Source organism: Podarcis raffonei, chromosome 7, assembly GCF_027172205.1.
Source record: "Podarcis raffonei isolate rPodRaf1 chromosome 7, rPodRaf1.pri, whole genome shotgun sequence".
Taxonomy (NCBI): Eukaryota; Metazoa; Chordata; class Lepidosauria; order Squamata; family Lacertidae; genus Podarcis; species Podarcis raffonei.
Genome location: NC_070608.1, coordinates 8,365,171 through 8,386,376, shown reverse-complemented (window position 1 = coordinate 8,386,376; position 21,206 = coordinate 8,365,171). Strand labels below are relative to the sequence as shown.

At 43.7% G+C, this 21,206-nt stretch overlaps 1 protein-coding gene across 2 annotated transcripts; it reads right to left on the bottom strand.

Moving 5' to 3' along the window:
* Positions 1 to 10,242: 10,242 nt before the first annotated feature.
* On the bottom strand, positions 10,243 to 13,260 carry LOC128417050 (mas-related G-protein coupled receptor member A2-like). Of its 2 annotated transcripts, none has more exons than XM_053395237.1 (3): positions 13,058 to 13,260; positions 12,062 to 12,153; positions 10,243 to 11,181 (listed from the first exon to the last, which is right to left on the bottom strand). In XM_053395237.1, exons 2-3 carry the CDS (start codon positions 12,134 to 12,136, stop codon positions 10,321 to 10,323), a joined length of 936 nt encoding a protein of 311 aa, XP_053251212.1. In that variant the 5' UTR covers positions 12,137 to 12,153; positions 13,058 to 13,260; the 3' UTR covers positions 10,243 to 10,320. The 2 variants fall into 2 exon arrangements, with proteins under 2 accessions (XP_053251212.1, XP_053251213.1); XM_053395238.1 differs by having other exon boundaries at positions 12,062 to 12,149.
* Positions 13,261 to 21,206: the final 7,946 nt, after the last annotated feature.

Genomic DNA, 21,206 nt, shown 5'->3' with positions numbered 1-21,206 from the left:
GGGGGCGCATCTTGTCACACACACACCCCAGAGTGGTGCCCTGGGCAGCGCACTCCCTCCACGCCCCCCCTTTGTATGCCCCTGAGTTAGCTAGTTAGCTAGCAAACAGGAAGGAAGGAAGGAAGGAAGGAAGGAAGGAAGGAAGGAAGGAAGGAAGGAAGGAAGGGAGGGAGGAAGGGAGGGAGGAAGGGTGAAAAAACACCTTTCCATCCCCTTTTACCACAACTCGTGTAATTTTATGCACTTCTGTCATGCCCCACTTACTCAACATTTTTCCTAAACTTAAAAAAAAGCCAAACACAAAAGGTGTAAGCTTTCCCTTTGGGGGAGCTGTTCCAACCCATCAATCATTTTGCTTGCCCTTTCCTGCACCTTTTCTTTCAGCTGTAATATATCCAGAATACATATTAGCAATTACACACATGCCATTTGGATGTCATTGGTCACATAGTGATGTGATTAGTGATGGGGAGGAATTGGTGTGGTCTGCTTTTCAACAAATCTGTTGGTTGCATACACAGCACACAGTTAAAGCACAAAGAACCTAGAGAACTGTAGTTTGTTAAGGGTCTTAGGAATTGTAGCTCCGTGAAGGGTAAACTATAGCTCCCAGGAGTTTTATTTGGGGTGTGTGTGAAATGTGCTTTCAATATAAAGGTAAAGGGACCCCTGACCGTTAGGTCCAGTCGTGGCACACTCTGGGATTGCGGCACTCATCTCGCTTTACTGGCCGAGGGAGCTGGCGTACAGCTTCCGGGTCATGTGGCCAGCATGACTAAGCCACTTCTGGCGAACCAGAGCAGCGCAAGGAAACAGCGTTTATCTTCATGCCAGAGCGGTACCTATTTATCTACTTGCACTTTGACGTGCTTTCGAACTGCTAGGTTGGCAGGAGCAGGGACCGAGCAACGGGAGCTCACCCTTTTGCGGGGATTCGAACCGCCGACCTTCTGATCGGCAAGTCCTAGGGACACAGTCTGAAACTCCCAAACCTGATTGTGGATAGGAATGAAACTCCTAGTCAGATTATGCAATTCTATGAATTTTCCAGTGTGTGTACAAACAATGCACATGAAAATGTGAATCTTAAGTAAAAGATGTGCACCAAATGCTTATTTTACTGGTGAATGTGTTGGAAAACATGCTGCATGAATGAGCAAAAATAGGGCATTATTGCAATGGAAATCAATAAGGAGGATGGATGGCGGCTAACAGATTGAGGTTGAATCCTGACAAGACAGAAGTACTGTTTTGGGGGGACAGGAGGCGGGCAGGTGTGTCCAGGGCAGCTGTTTACCAGCTCCACCTGGTACGCAGGCTGAGAACCTATCTGCCCGCAGACTGTCTCACCAGGGTGGTGCATGCTCTGGTTACTCTCACTTGGACTACTGCAATGCTCTCTACATGGGGCTACCTTTGAAGGTGACCTGGAAAATACAACTAATCCAGAATGCGGCAGCTAGACTGGTGACTGGGAGCGGCCGCTGAGACCACATAACACTAGTCTTGAAAGACCTACATTGGCTCCCAGTACATTTCTGAGCACAATTCAAAGTGTTGGTGCTGACCTTTAAAGCCCTAAACGGCCTTGGTCCAGTATACCTGAAGGAGCATCCCCACCCCCATCGTTCTGCCCGGACACTGAGGTCCAGCGCCGAAGGCCTTCTGGTGATTCCCTCACTGCGAGAAGCCAGGTTACAGGGAACCAGACAGAGGGCCTTCTCAGTAGTGGCACCCACCCTGTGGAATGCTTTCCCACCAGATGTCAAAGAGAAGAACAACTACAAGACTTTTAGAAGACATCTGAAGGCAGCCCTGTTTAGGGAAGCTTTTAATGTTTGACAGACTACTGTATTTTAATATTTTGTTGGAAGCTGCCCAGAGTGGCTGGGGAAACCCAGCCAGATGAGCGAGGTATAAATAAATTATTATTGTTGTTATTACTACTACTACTACTGCTATAAGATACACTTAATGAATGGAGCAACAACAAAAGCCAAGCAAGAGAGTTGTGCCTTAAAGACAAGCAACTTAATTACAGCATATGCTTTTGTGGACAAGAATCAAATTCATCAGCTGCATTCATTGTGATCCTCAGTTGGCTCTTTGTTGAATTTGCTGCAACAGGTTATACCCATGGGATAAACTGGGACACAGTCTGAAAGCCAGATGTTGGCGGCGATTTCCCCAAATACGGAAAACTCAGCTGCACACATTTTGGGAAAGTAGACTTTGCCGGAGAGCAAACTGGGGTCCCGGCGGAGATAGGGTCTGCATTACAAAGAGGTAGTGCATTAATCAAAGCAGATGGGGAGTCACCTGAGATGATGCTGTGAGCAGCAGCTGCAGATTGAGGAGGAAAACAAGAGGCACTCTGCAGGAGACCTTCTGTTTTCTACAGCATCTGAAGCTAAAGTGCTTGGAGTTTATATTAGACTTGACAGGAGGTGTGACTGCCAGGTGAAGATCGCTTAGACAGGGCGTCAGATGAAACAGATTGGAAAAAGGGCGACAAAAGAGTCATGCTAGTATAGTTTCTGGCGGGATGAAGGACAGGCATGTTCTGGAGGTATCTGTACCAATGCATGGGACCAGGGTCCATAACAGAGATAGCAGGAGAATTGTTGCTGCTTCCACAGTTGGGGGTAGCAATGCTTTTGAATACCAATTGCTGGAAGCCACAGCAGTGGAGAGTGCTCTTGTGCTCTGCTTGTGGGTTTCCCACAGGCATCTGGCTGGCCACTGTGAGAACAGAATGCTGGACTAGAAGACCCCTTGACCTGATCCAGCAGGGCTCTTCTTGTATTTTCTAATATAGAAACGACCACTCTGAAACAGAGACCATTGGCACAGAAAGATACCTGGTACTGATTCAGTCCATATTGACCAATGTAGCTCAGTATTGTCTATGCTGCCTGGAAATGGCTCTCCAGGATTTTAGTTGGGGGGTCTTTCCCAGCCCTACCTGGAGATGCCATTGGGGAACTCCAACACATATAAGAACAAAGTAACACATTACCAGGGGTCTGCAAACCTTTTCAGCAGGGGGCCGGTCCACTGTTTGTCAGACCTTGCGAGGGGCCGGACTATATTTTGAAAATGAATGAATGAATGAATGAATTCCTATGCCCCACAAATAACCCAGAGATGCATTTGAAATAAAAGGACACATTCTACTCATGTAAAAACACGCTGATTCCTGGACCTTCCACAGGCCGGATTTAGAAGGCGATTGGGTTAGATCCAGCCCCCAGGCCTTAGTTTGCCTACCAATGCATTAAACATAAAAAATCTTCCCTGTACAAGGCTGTCTTAAGATGGCTTGGGAGTTGGATAGCATCATACCCTCCAACATTTCTCTGATGGAAATAGGGACACCCTAAGGAAAAGAGGGACATTCTGGGATCAAACAGCTTCCTTAAATCTGGGACTATCCCTGGTAAATAGGGAAACTTGGAGAGTCTGCAGTGCTAAACATAATCCTTACTGTGAATGCATGCCACATAGGTAAGATTGCCAAATTGCCAACACACAAGGACCTAGCCTGTTCCTGTGCTTTTAAGAAGAGCTGGTGAACCTGTTCATGCTATCAAGAGAAACACTGCCATTTGCTAAAGTCTGCAGCTCAGGCTATATTTTACAGCATAGTTTTACCTTCTTGCCCTGAGATTTCACTTCCCCCTGGGAATAATATGAGAAGGGCGCTTATCACTCTGCAGCCATACCTTGAGATCCGGTAATTCTCATTTCAGTATATAATAAAGCTATTCTTGCTTTAATCTCTGTCACTGGACAGGATTCAGTGTGCTCCTTAGGAAGTGCCTTCACTGCCCATAGCATCCTCCATGCCCCAGCCAATATTTCTGGGAACAAAACTGTAATCAAAGGTCTTTCTGAAATGGAAATCTATTAGAACCCCCTGCAGATTCTGTGTCTACCACCACAGGAAGAGCTTCAGAAAAGAAATATAAAGAAGCAGAAAAATATTCTGTTTTTTCTCTGCTAAATTATATCCTGCCACACCTTGAAAACAAAAACAAAACAAAAAGAGTATTGACTTTTCCTTACACATAAATGAAACAGGCAAAATAACACCTTCTTTTGGAAACAAAACAGGGTATTTTTTCCCCTAACTCCTTTTATTCTTAACCTCAAAACACTTGTCAGATATTTCTTTAGATTAGTAAATATAATTAGCATTTATAATAGGTTGCGAGTATGCAACCCTCTTGAATGAATTCTGTATAACTTTTAATGGCCCTGTAAGGTGGAGCAATGTTATTCATCTTTGATATTTTAGTTATGTCCTTCTCCCTGTGAATTCATCCCTCAATTTTTTCTTGCAACAACCTGGTGGGGTAGATTAGGTTGAATTAGGCTAGGCTCTTCACATGAAACTTCATGGCTACTTGGGGATTTGAACTGTGGTCTGCACAGTCCTAGGCCAGCCCTCTAACCACTATAGCATGCTGTCTGTGAGTGCTAGCATTATCCCCATCCATAGCATATGAGCTGAGAGGGAGAACAACTGTCTTCTCTAAGGCCAACTAAGCAGCCAACTTATACACAAGAAGCTAAGTTGGTGTAATTAAGCTGGTGTAAAGTTTTCCTCTTGGTACACTGGGCATTAATGAAAGAATGTTGCTTATTCCAAACCTGGCTGCCACTCAGTGCTTTATTCTGTCACATTTTGTGGGGAAAGTTGCATCAATAGTTTTCACATTTTCACATCCCCAAATTTCCCCTCAGAAAAACAGCCAACGTGGGACCCACATTTTCATGGTCTGCAAAGGGAGACATTTTGCAATGCAGAGGCCAGAGAAATGTGCAGTGCTGTGGTAAGTGAGAGGCGGTGAACTCTACATGGGAATGATCTTTTATGAAAACATCAACAAGCAATGCGATCACAGATCCATCATGGTGTAGTGGTTAGCATGTCCGACTAGGACCATAGAGACCAGGGTCTACATCCCTGCTCAATCATGAAGCTCATTGGGCAACCTTGTGTTTATCTCTCATCAATAATCTATACCCTGTGGGTTGCTTTGAAGATGATAATAATAATAATAATAATAATAATAATAATAATAATAATAATAATTCATGCATACCCAGCCCATCTGGCTGGGTTTCCCCAGCCACCCTGGGTGGCTCCCAACAGAACATTAATAATAATAATAATAATAATAATAATAATAATAATAATAATAATAAAAAAGCAATAAAACACAAAACATTAAAAACTTCCCTAAACAGGGCTGCCTTCAGGTGTCTTCTAAAAATCAGATAGTTGTTAATTTCCTTGGCATCTGGTGGGAGGGTGTTCCACAGTGCGGGCGCCCCCACCGAGAAGGCCCTCTTCTGCCTGATTCCCTGTAACCTTGCTTCTCACAGTGAGGGAACCACCAGAAGGCCCTTGGAGCTGGACCTCAGTCTCCCGGCTGGACGATGGGGGTGGAGACGCTTCTTCAGGTATACTGGGCTGGGGCTGTTTAGGGCTTTAAAGGTCAACACCAACACTTAGAATTGTGCTCGGAAACATACTTCCAAGATAACTTGGAAGGTGCCAGGAAGAGCCATGGATGGTATCTTGGGGAAAAGGTGAGACAACAATTTTATAATAAACGACATCTAATGTGTTCTGCCCACCATTATCACCTCTAAAAACAGCCGTCTGCCTCCTGTAGGAGAGGTAGTGAAAGCTTTCTGAAAATTTGCTGTTCTGGTGAAAGCTTATATCCTGATCCTGTAGGCGCACCTTGTTATTTTTCCCCCAAAAGCAAATTTGGAAAGGAATGGACACAGCTGCTTCTTCATTTTGCAGGTGTGGAGACTGCCATGGCCATAAATTATCCCTTGAGCTGGCACACAAAGCAATGTGCAAGGTTGCTGAGCATCGCTCCCTCACTTGATGCCAAAATCTGGCACTGCCAGCACCTGCCTCTTGCAAGGCTTTCTCACCAACATGACAATTTATGGCAAATCACTGTCTCAAACTAAATTTAGGAACAAGCACAGGGGAGTCAATTTGGAAGCCTAATCAATTGTGAAGTGTCTTTGGGGTAATTTTTCTCCCCTTGACTCTTCCTTAAAATATGACAAATCCTTCTGCTAATGGAAAAGGAGTAGGGGGGAATGGATCAGGGCGAGCGGAGGACACAGTGCTCTGGAAACCTATTAAAGCAGCTGATTCAGTGAAAAAGATGACTAAGCTCTGTAGGCGGTGGTTTCCTGGAATGCAGACTTAACGTTGCGCTGGTGGTGTAGCCACCATAACTCTGCTCTTTCCCTCCCCAGCAGGATAATATGGGAAACCCCCAACCAAATGGGAGGCGATGACACGATGGGCTTCCACTGGATTTTTTTCAGGGGGGGGACAGGAAGGCAAATAAATCACTGAAGGGTAGAGGGAAGCAGGCTCATTTCTCACCTAAATAAATAAATGAGGAAAATACTGCCAGTCCATCAGGTCTGGGGAACTTTTGTCAATCCAGATTTTGCTAAACAACTCAATTCATCCCCAGCCATGCTTGTTGGGGCAGATGGGAATTGTAGTTCAGTGCAGGATGTGGGTGGCGCTGTGGTCTAAACCACAGAGCCTAGGGCTTGCCAATCAGAAGGTTGGCAGTTTGAATCCCCGCGACGGGGTGAGCTCCCGTTGCTCGGTCCCTGCTCCTGCCAACCTAGCCGTTCGAAAGCACGTCAAAGTGCAAGTAGATAAATAGGTACCACTCCGGTGGGAAGGTAAACGGCTTTTCTGTGCGCTGCTCTAGTTCGCCAGAAGCAGCTTAGCTATGCTGGCCACATGACCTGGAAAAACTGTCTGCGGACAAACGCCAGCTCCCTCAGCCTATAGAACGAGATGAGCGCCACAACCCCAGAGTCGTCCGCAACTGGACCTAACGGTCAGGGGTACCTTTACCTTTTTTGCACACTGAAACTGCCTTGCAGAATTCATAGCAGTATGCAGCAGTGGCAGACCTTTGGGGTCTCAAATTTCAACAGCACTCTGTGTGATGCCAAAGTTTGGTTCCCCCAAGCTTCTCGCCTTCCATTCACATCAACGTTGTGACACCCCATGCAGCGCCCTCGAGACTGTGCTCTGTGTTTGACCAAACCGGTTGAGCTCCCCTAAATCCGCCTCTTTTTGCAATATGACTGGGCATTGCCTTCTGATTCAGAAGCAAGTTTGAGTGTGTCGGATTGCAGGTGAAATAAGTCAAAAGGGACCGAACAAATTCCTCCCTCGCCCCTACTGTAAAAGTGGAGATTTTCTGAAAAACTCACTGGTGTTATGTGTTTACCGCAGAGGTCTTTCCCCTGAAGATGGGGGGAGGGCATTGAGAAGTAATGAGAAAGTATGCGGGAGGAAGGAAGGATGGCTGAGTAGAAGAGCGAGGGGTTAGAGAATTTAGTAAAGGCTCCAGAATAATGAGAACTTTTTAAAAAGAAAAGCTTTCAAAGGTGCTTTGTGAGCTGATCTATGAATAGAGATGACTTCATTACCTCATGCTAGCTTTTGATATTTTTGATATTGGCCCACTTGATGCTGGGGGGGGGGAGTGTAAGGTTGCATTTTTTATTTCTTTTTTGCATTCCCTTTCTGTTTTTCCTTCAAGAAATGGTCTCTTTATTTTTTATTATTTGGGGGGGGGGAGATATGAAGGGAAAGAACAGGAACAGAGTTCTTGTTTTGAATTCAAAGTATTTAAAGTAGGCCATGTCTCTCAGCTTCTTCTTTTCTGATATATTTAAAGCAAAACGTCAAAGTTAATTTGGAGGTCCAAGCTTAGCCAAAACATCTGAAGGAACTGGTGTGTGGGTGTGTGTGGAAATCTCATGGAGGGTTCTGCAAATTCTAGGAGAGTTGTGAGAATTCCAACAGAAGTGATTGCAGGTGTCAAAGCACAAGCCCGCAGCAAACCTTGCTGTTCAAAGTTGGTGTTAATTCTTTATTAGTAAATTAATTACTAATTACACAAAATCGGCTGAGCGTCAGGTCTAATGAGCACAGCAGTCCATCCTTGGTAGTTGTTACCCCATGAATCAGTTGCCAAGAAAGTCCCCACCTCCTAACAAGCTTCTAAGTGTGCTCTTCTTCAGGGCTTTCCCCAAGCAATCTGAGACTTGACCTAGGTGCTGCCTGCCGCTTCTCTGCTCTTTTCATGCCTCTTCTGGTTCTGGGAGACAAGAGGGGAGGGGAGCTTGTCACAGAGAGGGGGGGCATCCGTGACTCATCACAAGCATGACTCATCTCTGCCTCTTGGCTTCCCTCCTGACACTCATCTCCTTCAGCTTCTGCCTCAGATTGTGGACTTCTATCTTTGTGTTTCCTCAGATGGCTCTGTGACGTTAACATATATGAGAGAGTGCTGGAGGGGAAATAGTTAAATAGGTTGCACAGACAGGACCCCGGGGGGGTGGAGTCAGCGGGTCTATAAAACTAGTTCTGAGAGGAGTTCTGGGGGGAGTTCGTTGGGAGTTGTTGGTGGGCAGTTGGTTGGGTTTCATGGGTTGGCTGGTTGGGAAAGGCAGTTCGTAATAGGTCCTTGAGTGTGGGGAGGTAGCAGAGATAGAGAGAGGAACATAAGATTAAAAAAGTAAAGAGGAACACCGTTTGGAATGCTGTAAAAGTTTTGTTTTATGTCTGAAATAAAATACACTCTTCTTTATTAATTGAAAAGCTGACTAAGACTGAAGTGATTTTACCAGGGAGGACCTGGTTGGTGGCAGCGGATTAGTGGTGTATGGGTCAATAGCCCGTGAGACGACCGGGGGCTCCGTACAAACGTCACAGGCTCCTCCCACCATTCCTCTGTTCCCAACCAATCCATGCCAGCTGGTGTGAGCACATTGTGCTGAGCGTGCTAAGCCACTTTGAGTGTTTAATTGGAATACTAATTTTTTAAAAGTCTTCTATTTTGAGAGGAACAGGAGGGCAATCATCACTCAATCCTTTTGTTTCCCTACTGGGACCTACCAAAAAATAAATAAATGCTTCTACATTCTGATCACTGGCATTGTGCCAAAAACAATTCCCACGTTTTTAAAAAAAGCCTTCGTTAATTCATAAGAAAAGAAATGCCATTTGAAAATTATACAAGTAGAAAGAAAATGTTTTGTGAAATCCTCAAGGGTGGGGTTATTGTAATTATTGTTGCAGGGCTATTGTTGCAGTCACCTTTAATTCTGAGGACTTTCTTTCTCCATATTGTCTCATCACTGTGGCCTTCCTAGGTGCCCACACTTCAGTTAAAGCCTAAAGGAAACCATCAATAGGTTTGTTCCTCCCATGGAGCTTTACAGTTGAGGCAGTGCTGGGCAGCTAGGGAGGCTGCAAAGTGCTGCAGAAATGTTTTCTGGAAACGAGAACACATATGCCACCCTTGGCCACCTTGTAACTGCTAAAGTAATCTCAGAAACCCACACTCACCAAAGAAATTCTCAAGTGCCCAGAGAATGAGGCAAGAAACTTGAAGTTCATTTCACAGGGTGGCAGGGAAATGACTGTCATGAAATTAGAAGACAAATTCCAGCACAGCACATCTGATCAACCAGTGCTATGCATGGTGTCCACCATGGTCACTCCACTGCTGGATGTCTGCAGATAAACTCAGCATGCAGTGGGCAATGGCACTTGAGATCAGCTGTCTTTTGTTCAGTGACTGCCACCCCTCTTTTGTTCTGCCTCCATGGCCAGAAGCAATAATGCCTCTGAACAGGAAATGGCAGCTTATACTTTTCAGCCTTTTGACTCAGATCAAGGATGTGTACATACACACACACCACCACCCACTTATCGTGGCAAGCAAGAGACATCATCACTATTCCTGCATTACAAGGTATTGTACTGGAAGACCCTTTTGGTACCTTCCAACTCTATAATTCTATGATTCTAGGACAAGGACACATTTCAGCCAAGTAAAAACTCAAGAGGGTTGCAAAAGAGGGGCAGTAAGATGAGAGACTCAGGAGGATGTATGGATTGAGGGGATTCCCAAGGGGCAGAGAGAGAGGCTTGGAGGGCCACATTTGGCCTCTGGGTCTGAGGATCCCCTGCAGAGAGTTCAGGGCCAATGGGAGAGCCTTGAAAAACCACCTTTGGCTCTCAGCCCTGAAGCTTTAGAATTACTCTGCCTTAGTGATGAATATAGGATGCTTATCCATTTAAAGATTTAGGAATCTCCTTTTTTGTCTTTTGGAAAGAAAATATTCTAAATAAAAAGGTATGGGACAAACAGCCATATTTTAAAAACAAAAGTGTGCAAGCTTTATTCATCTTGATGTAGGTTTGGTACTACAAGCCAACTTCAACCCTTCTTAGCTCATCCTTGCAAAACACAAAAACAAAACATACAGCATGAAAAACAATGAGATGATTGCGCAGTCAGAGTTCTGGGTGAAGAAGAGATGGAGAGGCACCAGGGTGACGATGGATCCAAGCATCTCAAGCATTCTCTCCGTACGCATTTTCTTTTGCTGGCCCAAGTTGTACCACGTGTTGACGATCAAGGTCTGAAAGGAGATGGACACCAGAGGGAGGAAAAGGATCAAGGAGAGGATGACAACGGTTTGCGTGTCGAACCCCAGGCTGAAGAAGAACAGCAGTTGGCACAGCAAGGGCCACAGGATGATAGAGGTGACAGCCGATATAAGAGAAGACAGGTTTGGTTGGTGGCTTCTGTGCCAGCTTGGAGAGAGGAGAAGGAGGACCCAGTCAACACCAATGCCCGCAATGAAATGCATGCAGCTACACTGGGTGTATAAAAGCAAGTAGGCCAGAGAGAGGAACAATTTCTCAAAGGCGTCACAGGAATGGAAAATATAATTAATGAAAGCCAGCAGAAAGGAACTGCACAAAAATAGAAAGATGCCACAGTTGGCGATGGCGAAGTTCCAGATGTAGGCATTCCAGGAATTCCTCTTGATATAGAAAAGGAGATAAGAGAAAATGGCAACATTTCCCAAAAGCCCAAACACAAAGATGGAGACCATGAAACGTGCAAATATACGGTCTCCCAGCACACACATTAGGAAGTCCATGATATAGTTAGACTGGATCTGATGTGGAACATTCAAAAATGTCGTGGAGAGGATGGTTGTGATGTTGAGATCGCCTTCTTTGAGATGCATGCCTCTTCCAAGCACAGTCTTGTTAGCTGAAGGAAGAAGGGATTCTTCCTATGGATAGAAGTCACAATAGGTTTAAGGAACTGAACTTTCAATGTGGCAGTACCTACTGGCAGGCGTCTTCCCTTCTCTGTTTTCAACAAGCCAGCCCAGATATGCAAAGGTTACTGTTGATTTCAAGCCAACTTGCTTTTAACTTCTGACTTTTGTCAATAAATTTAATGTGAGTTTTATATCTTATGGAAACCCATTAGAGGTTTTTTACAATTAATAGAGCAATCCCATGCACAAGAAGCTGGCATAAAGCAAGCCTGGAGTAAGTTAAACTGGTGTTAAGTTAGAAGAGATCCAAGCCCTGTTCAGTAGTGGAACTGCTGCTCTGCTTAAACCTGGGAGAGGGAAATAAAATCTTTAAAATAAGGTTCTATGCCCGGTGGTCCAGTAATGTGGCTGAACTGAATGGGCTTAGGACCAAGTCTGAGTCCCCCACCCCAAAGTCCTGCCCCTGACACTCCCTAATGGGGACTTACTTCAATCATCACCACGACCACCACAAGTTTCAAAAACATTGGGCATCAAAATATAGGCAATGCCCTGACTACTGTCACATTTGTGAGCTCACCAACATTCAAACTTCCAATACAAGGTGATTCTCTTTCCTTCCTTCGCAGAGACAAAGGTGATTCAGTTACCAGGTGCAGGGAGGTGTAAGACCTTGGTAAAGTGCTGCCCTGTGCAAGGCCAAAAATTGACACACACACACACACACACCATCCCAAGTCAGCTTCCCAAAGCTGGGTAAGGGAAGCATCACTCTTTGGGAAGAGGCTGAAATATCTTAGAAATGAATTTTCTGTTTGTTTGTTTTAAAATTGAAATGCATCTGCCTGAACCATGCCACTAAATCAGGCAGGAACCACTCTCTACTCACATTTCTTGCTGAAACTGGGCCAGCTTTGGTAAGATGGATGAGGCCCCAGAGCATAAGCCAGGGGAGGAACAACATCTCTCCCTCTTTTCTTCCTAGTGAGGAAAGAGAAACGATCAGTGGGAACTGGCATGCTGCACATCTGTTTTGTTCTATTATATCTATCCATGTATTAGTTTACTATTCATTTATTTAAATCTAGCCTTCCCTGCAAGAAACCTGAGAAGATGCTCACAGTTCCCCCCTCCCTGTGCTATCATCACAATTGTCAATAACCCCGTCAGGTAGGGTGGGCTGGGAGAAGAAAATGGGTCCGAGGTCACCCAGGGAGCCCCTTTGGCAGAGTAGGGATTAGAACTCAGGTCTCGTGGGCTTTACTCCAGTGCTCTAGGCACTACACCACACTGGCTCCCATATTTGGTTTATGGCTCCCTTGACTATGCAATACAGATGTCCTCTGGTTGCCAAACTCCCCCCCCCCATTTTGTACACTTGTCAAGGAACTGTCCAACTCATTTGCCACAGAGCTTTGGCATGCCGTCTGGAGTCATGGAAAACCAGCATGGTGGGCTTCACATAATTGTCAGCAGCTCGAACCAGCACTGTGATGCACCATTCACAAATGGAGATGTGCATTTAAATGTATGTTTGATGTAGTAGATGAGCTGCATTTCAGAGCAGCTGACCCATCATAATTGGCTCTGCATGAAAGAACCTCCAAAAACCTTTAAAGGGATCCTACAGTTCTCCAGAACACATCCTGAAAACCACTACTCCAGAATAAGGAAGCCACCTTTGGCATAAGGGGTTCCTCCCTCTGTGTGTAAGTGCTTCCCCAAAACATTTCTCTATTGCATCAGTAATAATCTGCTCTGCTGAAAGACCAACTCCATCAGGCTCCTTCCATTCCAAGATGGATGCAGAAAGGGAGCCTGTATATGAATAGGGAACCCAACAAATTCATTATACAGTGAATATATAGAACAAAAAGGAACCCACCCAACCACAAACCACAGAAAATGGTTTCAGTTTCCTGCTGAAAGCTGGAGAAGTCTAATTCACAGTCTTTTCCATCCAACCTACCGGTTTTGATGTTCTGGCTCCCTTTTGACCTCTCTCTTTGAAGTCTTCCCTCTATTGTTCTTCCTTCTTATGCTTCCTTGGTCCTCTCCCAAGCTGCTGCTGCTGCTGCTCCAACTGCCACCAACTGCTTCTTTCCTTTTGATCTTTCCCCACATTCTACACTTTTCCCTTTCCAGACATTCCATTCTATTGCCTCTGTGAACAGAATAGGCACTGCATACTTCTGTCCCTATCCCTATAAGTGTATGTGTTCCCATATAATCCATTTTACACCCTTCCCCAATAAAGTTCCTCTATTAATTTCCAATGACAAGTGTTTTTATTGGATGCCTCAGATGACATATGCCTTTGCAGGTTCATTTCTGACTCCAGAGGTCTTCACGTGTTATGTGCACATGGTACAATCTATCATATAAACACTTGTACATGTGTAGAGACAACTTGTATCTGTGTTTAGTGTAATGACCAACTCATCTGACTGAAGGCAGAGCTGTAGCTATGGGGTGCGGTGGGGGCTAGCCAGGTTTTTGTTGCCCTGGGTGAAGCCTCCAGAGGGGAGCCATTGAGACTCCCAGATTCTGTGTGTGTGTATGCAAATGCAAAAGGAATGTGCCAAACTGGGTTTTTGACCAGGGTGAACTAAAGTCTAGTTTTGCCCCTGCTGAAGGTTAGCCATATGTCATGATGGGGCTGTTTAAATAATGGTTTCCATTTAAAATGCAGATTGAAATGTATCATGCTGCCAGATCAGTAATCCTCAGATATAGCAGCCCTGAGGCAGAGCAGAAGGTTTTGCTTCCTGCTCCTTCCCATGTGCCTCTGCTGGCACCAGAACCCAAATCTTGCCCCATGAAGAGAATCCTCTATCACCACAGTCTCAGTCAATGGACCATGACGCCTTGCAGGAAACCTGTGACACTTTCCCCATAGAAGTCCCACATAGTTTAAATAATTTGGCCTAGAAGAAGCCAACAGGTACAGGGAAAATGTACCAATCCTTTAACTGGCCAGATACTCTGTTCATGGGACAAGGCTTTCATCTTGAATACCTAGTCCAGGCTATAAAACTCTGTTGGTTGCTAAGACAATTTGTCTTCTCGGCTAACCGTGGTCCTGAACCAGCTCCCTAGGCTTTGTACATTTTTCTGAACTAGCCTTGCCTCAGCTCCAGGCTGCTCTTGAATCCCATATTGGCTTCCACCTTTCTTAGGCCATCATTTGTCCTTGGCAGTGGGTACTGCAATGCAAAACGAGTCAGAACAAAATGGTGAATGAGTACATGTGGCAGCGTATGGGCCAGAAACAGACTGATCTGACCAACCCTACTTTCTGGGCTACATTCCAGAGAAGCCATCACCCATCCCACTTAACTCTGCAGTACATCTTTATCAATACACGTTGAGGTGGTGGATTCCCACAAAAAGCATTATCATTTGTGTGATTGGCTTTTTGGACTGGTTATGGTATGGGTGGTTTGTTGTTGTTGTTTAAAGAATAGATTTTATGTTCCCAGGGCCATTTCCATTTCATTTGGCATCCTTTATTTCCTAAACCATTCAGTTCCCTTAGATTGATGTCCCCTAGGGTATAGGAGTATTAACATTTAGAAAACTGACAAAAAACCCCCACCTGCTTTAAGCTGGTCTGAGTCCATGGAATTGAGCCGGATCTGAGCCAAATAAATGAATGAACAATGGACCATTTACCCATTAGTGAAGATTCCTTCAAACAGAAGAAAATAGAAATCCATTGTATGTGGATAACTAGATGTTGGGGAGAAAGCTTATCCACAACATCTGATCTTCTATGAACTCAACCAAACTTCCTTTTGCTGGAGGTGGTGGTATTGGTTTGCTTTTGTTCTTATATTTATTATGTATGTTGTGGTTTTTATATTGTAATTTTATGCTGTGAACCACCATGATTACTGTGGTAAAACATGGGTGAAATGTCGGGATAAAAAAAGAAAACCCCAAACCCAACAAAACACTTAGATATGGAGCTTTAAAGCCCAGAAATGTGGCACAAAAGGAAGAATGGATGAGCCCTTTGCCTATGATAGACAAGAAGAAACATTCATATGAGCCTCACCTGCAATTTGAAGCAGCTGGGATCAGACACAGTCTAGAGCCTTGTTGGAGAAATAGTCCAGAGTTAATTGTCACCTCCAATTATTGTCACTGGGGAATCATCCTTGTTGCACCTTCCACATGCATCTCAGCCCAGGTCCCTTGAGGCTGGCATAAGCATATTTTCAATCCAGAGACGCAGCAGGATGAGCACAGCTGTTGATGGGCATGGTGTTGTCTTTCAGCATCAGTTACGGCAACATACCCTTTTCTAAATTACAGCTGATTTGTGCATTCCTTTATTAACATTCCTTTACCCTGAATGCTGGTGAGATTATGTTAGGTTTCGCAATGACAAAGTGCACTGAAAACCTTATGGATCCTAACTGAATGTTTTTGGGAAAAAATTAAAAGTCTTATATATATTTCTTGATATATTACTTGATTGTTTTCCATTGATATTACTGTTATTAGAGAAAGTGTTATCATCATTACACATGCCCATTACCAAGGTAGTATGTGGCAGGGATTCAAAGGAACTGAAAATCATGGTAAATTACACGTGCTCCAAATTCATAAGTAATTTTAGACTTTCTCCTAGTATAGTTAAAGCAGAATCCAGAAAGAGTGGGATTCAGCCTTTTCTTCTGGAGTTTTCATCGTGGGTCTCAGGGACTATATAAAAGTGAACCAAGGTATCCCTTTGACCAAACGAGAGCCTGCATTTTCCCCTATAGTCCTTTGTCCTCTTAAAATCCTTACTGGAAGTTCCTCAGCTCCTACATTTCCCTTTATTTCACTTTTCACAAGGCATTCTTCCTAATTTATCATGCATTTACATTTCAATTAAGGATCCTGGCTGTTTGTAAAAGCCACCCCAGTGAGAAGTGCGAAATAAATTATTGACTTTACCATCATCTGCACAGCCCATTACCACCTCATTTACCCTAATGACACTAAAAAGACTGTCACCCTCTATGCAGTTCATCCTCCTAATAGAAATTCCCCCAGGAGCCCTGTTTATGCAAGTTACATGCATTTGCATATGTTAATTAGGTAATCATAGCCTGGGCCTTCTCACTAGTGCCTTTTAAGTATGATAGATATACATAGATGGCTTCAAAATGGAAGAAGATGCCTCTGAAGTCAATTCCTTCTCCAAAGAGATCACTACAGGATGGAGATTTATTGCATGGTAACCTTTACTCCATGAAGTGGCCATCTGTGGCCACGTGGCAAGTGCAGGAGAAAAAACACACCTGCTTATCCAGATTTCTGAGCAGCTGCATGGTGCTGGTAATGTTTCTCTCACAATTTTATAACCACTTTCTAATCCCCTTTTCAACTCTTTTGCTAGGACAGCCAGAATGGTCACTAAACCCAACTGTATCTTGAAATCTGATACTTGTCCTGTACCAGAGATGTTTCTGGACTACAACTCCCATTATCCTTGGCTGTGACTGATAGATATTGGAATCTTACTTTGTCTGGATGCAGACGCTGTATACATACCCTCCAACATTTTTTCCAATGAAAACAGGGACGTCCTATTCCATAATAATAATTTTACTATTTATACCCCGCCCATCTGGCTGGGTTGCCCCAGCCACTTTGGGTGGCTTCCAACATATATAAAAACATAATAAAGTATCAAACATTTAAAAACTTCCCCCTACGGGACTGCCTTCAGATGGTTCAGGGGTCAGATAACTCCATGCCTTCCCACATTTCTCCAATGGAAATAGGGACATCCTAAGGAAAAGTGGGACATTCCAGGATCAAATCAGAAACTGGGATGGCTTATGCAAATCCGCGACTGTCCCTGGAAAATAGGGACACTTGCAGGGTCTTTCCAGTAGCACCTTAGAGACCAACTAAGTTTGTCATTGGTATGAGCTTTCTTGTGCATGCACACTTCTTCAGATACCAGATACCAGATATCTGAAGAAGTGTGCATGCAGACAAAAGCTCTTACCAATGACAAACTTAGTTGGTCTCTAAAGGTGCTACTGGAAGGATTTTTTTTTTATTTTGTTTCGACTACAGCAGACCACCATGGCTACCTACCTGTAACTAGAACTTGTAGGGTCTGTACAGCATGCAGATGATGCAGCAATTCCTTCAAGAATACCCATAGGTCTTAGAAGAGCTATGAAAGCATTAGCAATATATTGTAAAGGTAAAGGTAAAGGGACCCCTACCCATTAGGTCCAGTCGTGGCTGACTCTGGGGTTGCAGCGCTCATCTCACTTTATTGGCCGAGGGAGCCGGCGTTTGTCTGCAGACAGCTTCCGGGTCATGTGGCCAGCATGACTAAGCCACTTCTGGCAAACCAGAGCAACGCATGGAAACGCCATTTACCTTCCCGCCGGAGCAGTACCTATTTATCTACTTGCACTTTGATATGCTTTCGAACTGCTAGGTTGGCAGGAGCAGGGACCGAGTAACGGGAGCTCATCCCGTCGTGGGGATTCGAACCGCCGACCTTCTGATCGGCAAGTCCTAGGCTCTGTGGTTTAACCCACAGCGCTACCCGCATCCCTTGGAGGGCAAATTAAACTTAACTATCAGAAAACTAAAATCATGACATTTGCCAAAAGCCCAAATTCATCCCATGGTACATTAATGGTCATTAGAACCAGTTCCAATCAGTATAAACCACCATGCAACATGGTCTGATTATTAAGGAAGCTTCCTACATTTTTATAAGACCATAAGTCCCTCCTGGATCAGGCCAATGGCCCATTGAGTCAAGCATTCTGTTCTCACAGTGGCCAACCAGATGGCTGTGGAAAAGCAGCAAGCAGGATTTGAGCACAAGAGTTCTTGGTTGTCCCTCCTGCCTGCTGTCATTGAGACATTCAGCACCATAATATCTGGTCCCGAAATGAGAGCTGTTGCCCCAGTCAGCCATAATTCTGCAATTAACTTGAAACTAACAGCAAAGAAAGGAGATGGAAGCCTGTTCATATGACTATTCATTTACCAAATGCAGCTAAATATTAGAAGACTGTGCACAAAAGTTGCACAAAAGCAACTTATTGTTGCAAGGCAATGCATTATGCAGGTTGAATGAAAGCAGGTCCAGCATTGCTGAGAATTAATCTAGCTGGTATCATTCTGGAGAAGTCTCTTCCTTTCTCTCCTATTTAGCGACACAGCTGCCACCTACAATGAGCTGTAGTTCCATTGTGTGTGTGTGTTTTCTAATACTGAGAAGTTATTAATGCCAGGTGTTCATTTCTTAGGATACCTAAAATGCCAAATAGTGTTGTAAATGAAAGCCAACATGTTAGCAGTTGCGCGTCCAAACTCCATGGATTAAATAACCTATTAACATTCGCCCGAGCCGTCTATGTTTTATTCAATAGCCCAGACACACACAGAGAGAACGAGAGACTATCCATTAAGACCATGATATGTTTTGTCTTGCTTGAAGAAGAAAGAGAAAGAAAATATTCAGAGAAATCAATCATTTCTCATTCATTTTTGCTCGGGGTCCAAAGTCTTATGAATAGAAAGAAAACGCAAGCCCAAACCACAGCATAGGGATGATAAAAGGCTTGAATTTTAGTTGCATCTACATAAATGTGTGGCTTTCTTTAACGTGGAATCCTATTTCCTCCACTCATTTATTCTCCCCTTACCACGATAACATGACAAGTGGGTCATTCAGAGGTATTCCAGAGGGTATTCCAGTGTGAATGGCTTTAAATGAGGAATAGGCAAATTCATGGAGTTTCAGTGGTCACTAATCCTGATGACTATGTTCTGCCCCCACTGCTGGAGACAGTATGCTTCTGAATTCCAGTAGGGTCACCAGCATGAGTTTGACCAAACTGCGGGAGGCAGTGGAAGACAGGAGTGCTTGGCGTGCTCTGGTCCATGGGGTCACGAAGAGTTGGACACGACTAAACAACAACAGAGTAGTGATAAAGTGGGATATCAAATCCAAACTCCTCCTCCTCTTCTTCTTCTTGGGAAGGGCCCTGCAGGACAAGGCTGGATCAGGCCAGTGACCCTACTAGTCCAGCAGAGTGGCCAACCAGATGTCTTTGGGAAGCTCAGAAGCAGAACCTGAGTTCAACAGCTCTCCTTCCCCCTGGAATTCAGAAGCATACTGTCTCCAGCAGTGGGGGCAGAACATAGTCATCAGGATTAGTGACCACTGAAACGCCATGAAAAAATCTCCCTTCATTAGCACTCCTTTCCCTTCCTCACCAAAGGACCACCTGTCTTCCTAATTTTTGTTTCTGATGTATTTAAATAATGTTTTAATTTAGAATGATTTTTTTTAGCAATATGCTCCTCAAATGATTTTTTTTTTTGCAGCCATTTATTATTGTTCCCTTGTGCTCCCCCCCCCCGAAGTTTGTGTTCCTTTTCTTTATCCCCAATTGGGCAAGTCTTCTGTTTTCTGAAGGAAGCCTTCTTGCCTCTAATAGCTTCCTAGCCTTTGCTCATTACTGGCTTCCTTTGGGGCTTGGTAGTACCTTTCTTGATCCGCTACTGCTCATGTGGTCAGTTCCGTGTATGGTTTTTCACTGCTTGAGGACACTGAAATACATATGCAGAATTCTTTTTTTTTTTAAGATATTTATTAAATTTTCCAATTTTTTATGCAAATAAAGAAAAAACAAACAAAAAGATTAAAAAACAAAACACATATAGTTCATAAAGCATACTTTTCAATAACAAATTTCTCTGGCCTCCTCATACCTCCCCTTCTTGTATTCCATTTCAGATTATTTGTTCAGCAAATCCTTAATTTAAAGCATTACAGCTTATAATATCACCTTATTTTCCAAACCCTTTTTTTCCCATCCATGTTCCTTTATATCATTACAGCTAGAAACCACTCAATTTCAATCCAGCACCATTCAGCTTTCCTTAATTTTACAATATTTCTGTAAGTAGTCCTTAAATTTTTTCCAGTCTTCTTCTGCCGACTCTTCTCCCTGGTCACGGATTCTGCTCGTCATTTCTGCCAGTCCCATACAGTCAATCAGTTTCATCTGCCATTCTTCCAGAGTAGGTAGATCTTGCGTCTTCCAATACTTTGCAATGAGTATTCTTGCTGCTGTTGTAGCATACATGAAAAAAGTTCTATCTTTCTTTGGCACCACTTGGCCGGACATGCCCAAGAGAAAGGCCTCTGGTTTCTTCAAGAAGGTATATTTAAATACCTTTTTCAATTCATTATATATCATTTTCCAGAAAGCCTTAATCCTGGGGCACGTCCACCAAAGGTGAAAGAATGTACCTTCATTTTCCTTACATTTCCAACATTTATTGTCGGGCAAATGGTAGATTTTTGCAAGCTTGACTGGGGTCATGTACCACCTGTATATCATTTTCATAATATTCTCTCTTAAGGCATTACATGCCGTAAATTTAATCCCGGTGGTCCACAACTGTTCCCAGTCAGCAAACATAATATTATGTCCAACGTCTTGTGCCCATTTAATCATTACAGATTTAACCATTTCATCCTGAGTATTCCATTTCAACAGCAAGTTATACATTTTTGACAAAGTCTTAGTTTTGGATTCTAACAATTCTGTTTCCAATTTAGATTTTTCCACCTGGAAACCAACTTTCTTGTCTAAGTTGTAAACCTCCATTATCTGGTAATAATGAAGCCAATCTTGCACTTTATCTTTCAGTTTCTCAAAACTCTGCAATTTCAGTCTGTCCCCTTCTTGTTCCAAAATTTCCCAGTATTTTGGCCATTTGGCCTCCATGTTAAGTTTTCTCTGAGCCTTAGCCTCCATTGGTGACAACCACCTTGGAGTTTTATTTTCCAATAGATCCTTATATCTAGTCCAAACATTAAACAGTGCTCTCCTGACAATATGGTTTTTGAAAGCTTTGTGTGCTTTAACCTTGTCGTACCACAAATATGCATGCCACCCAAATACATTGTTAAAACCTTCAAGATCCAAAATGTCTGTGTTCTCAAGAAGCAGCCAGTCTTTCAACCAGCAGAATGCTGC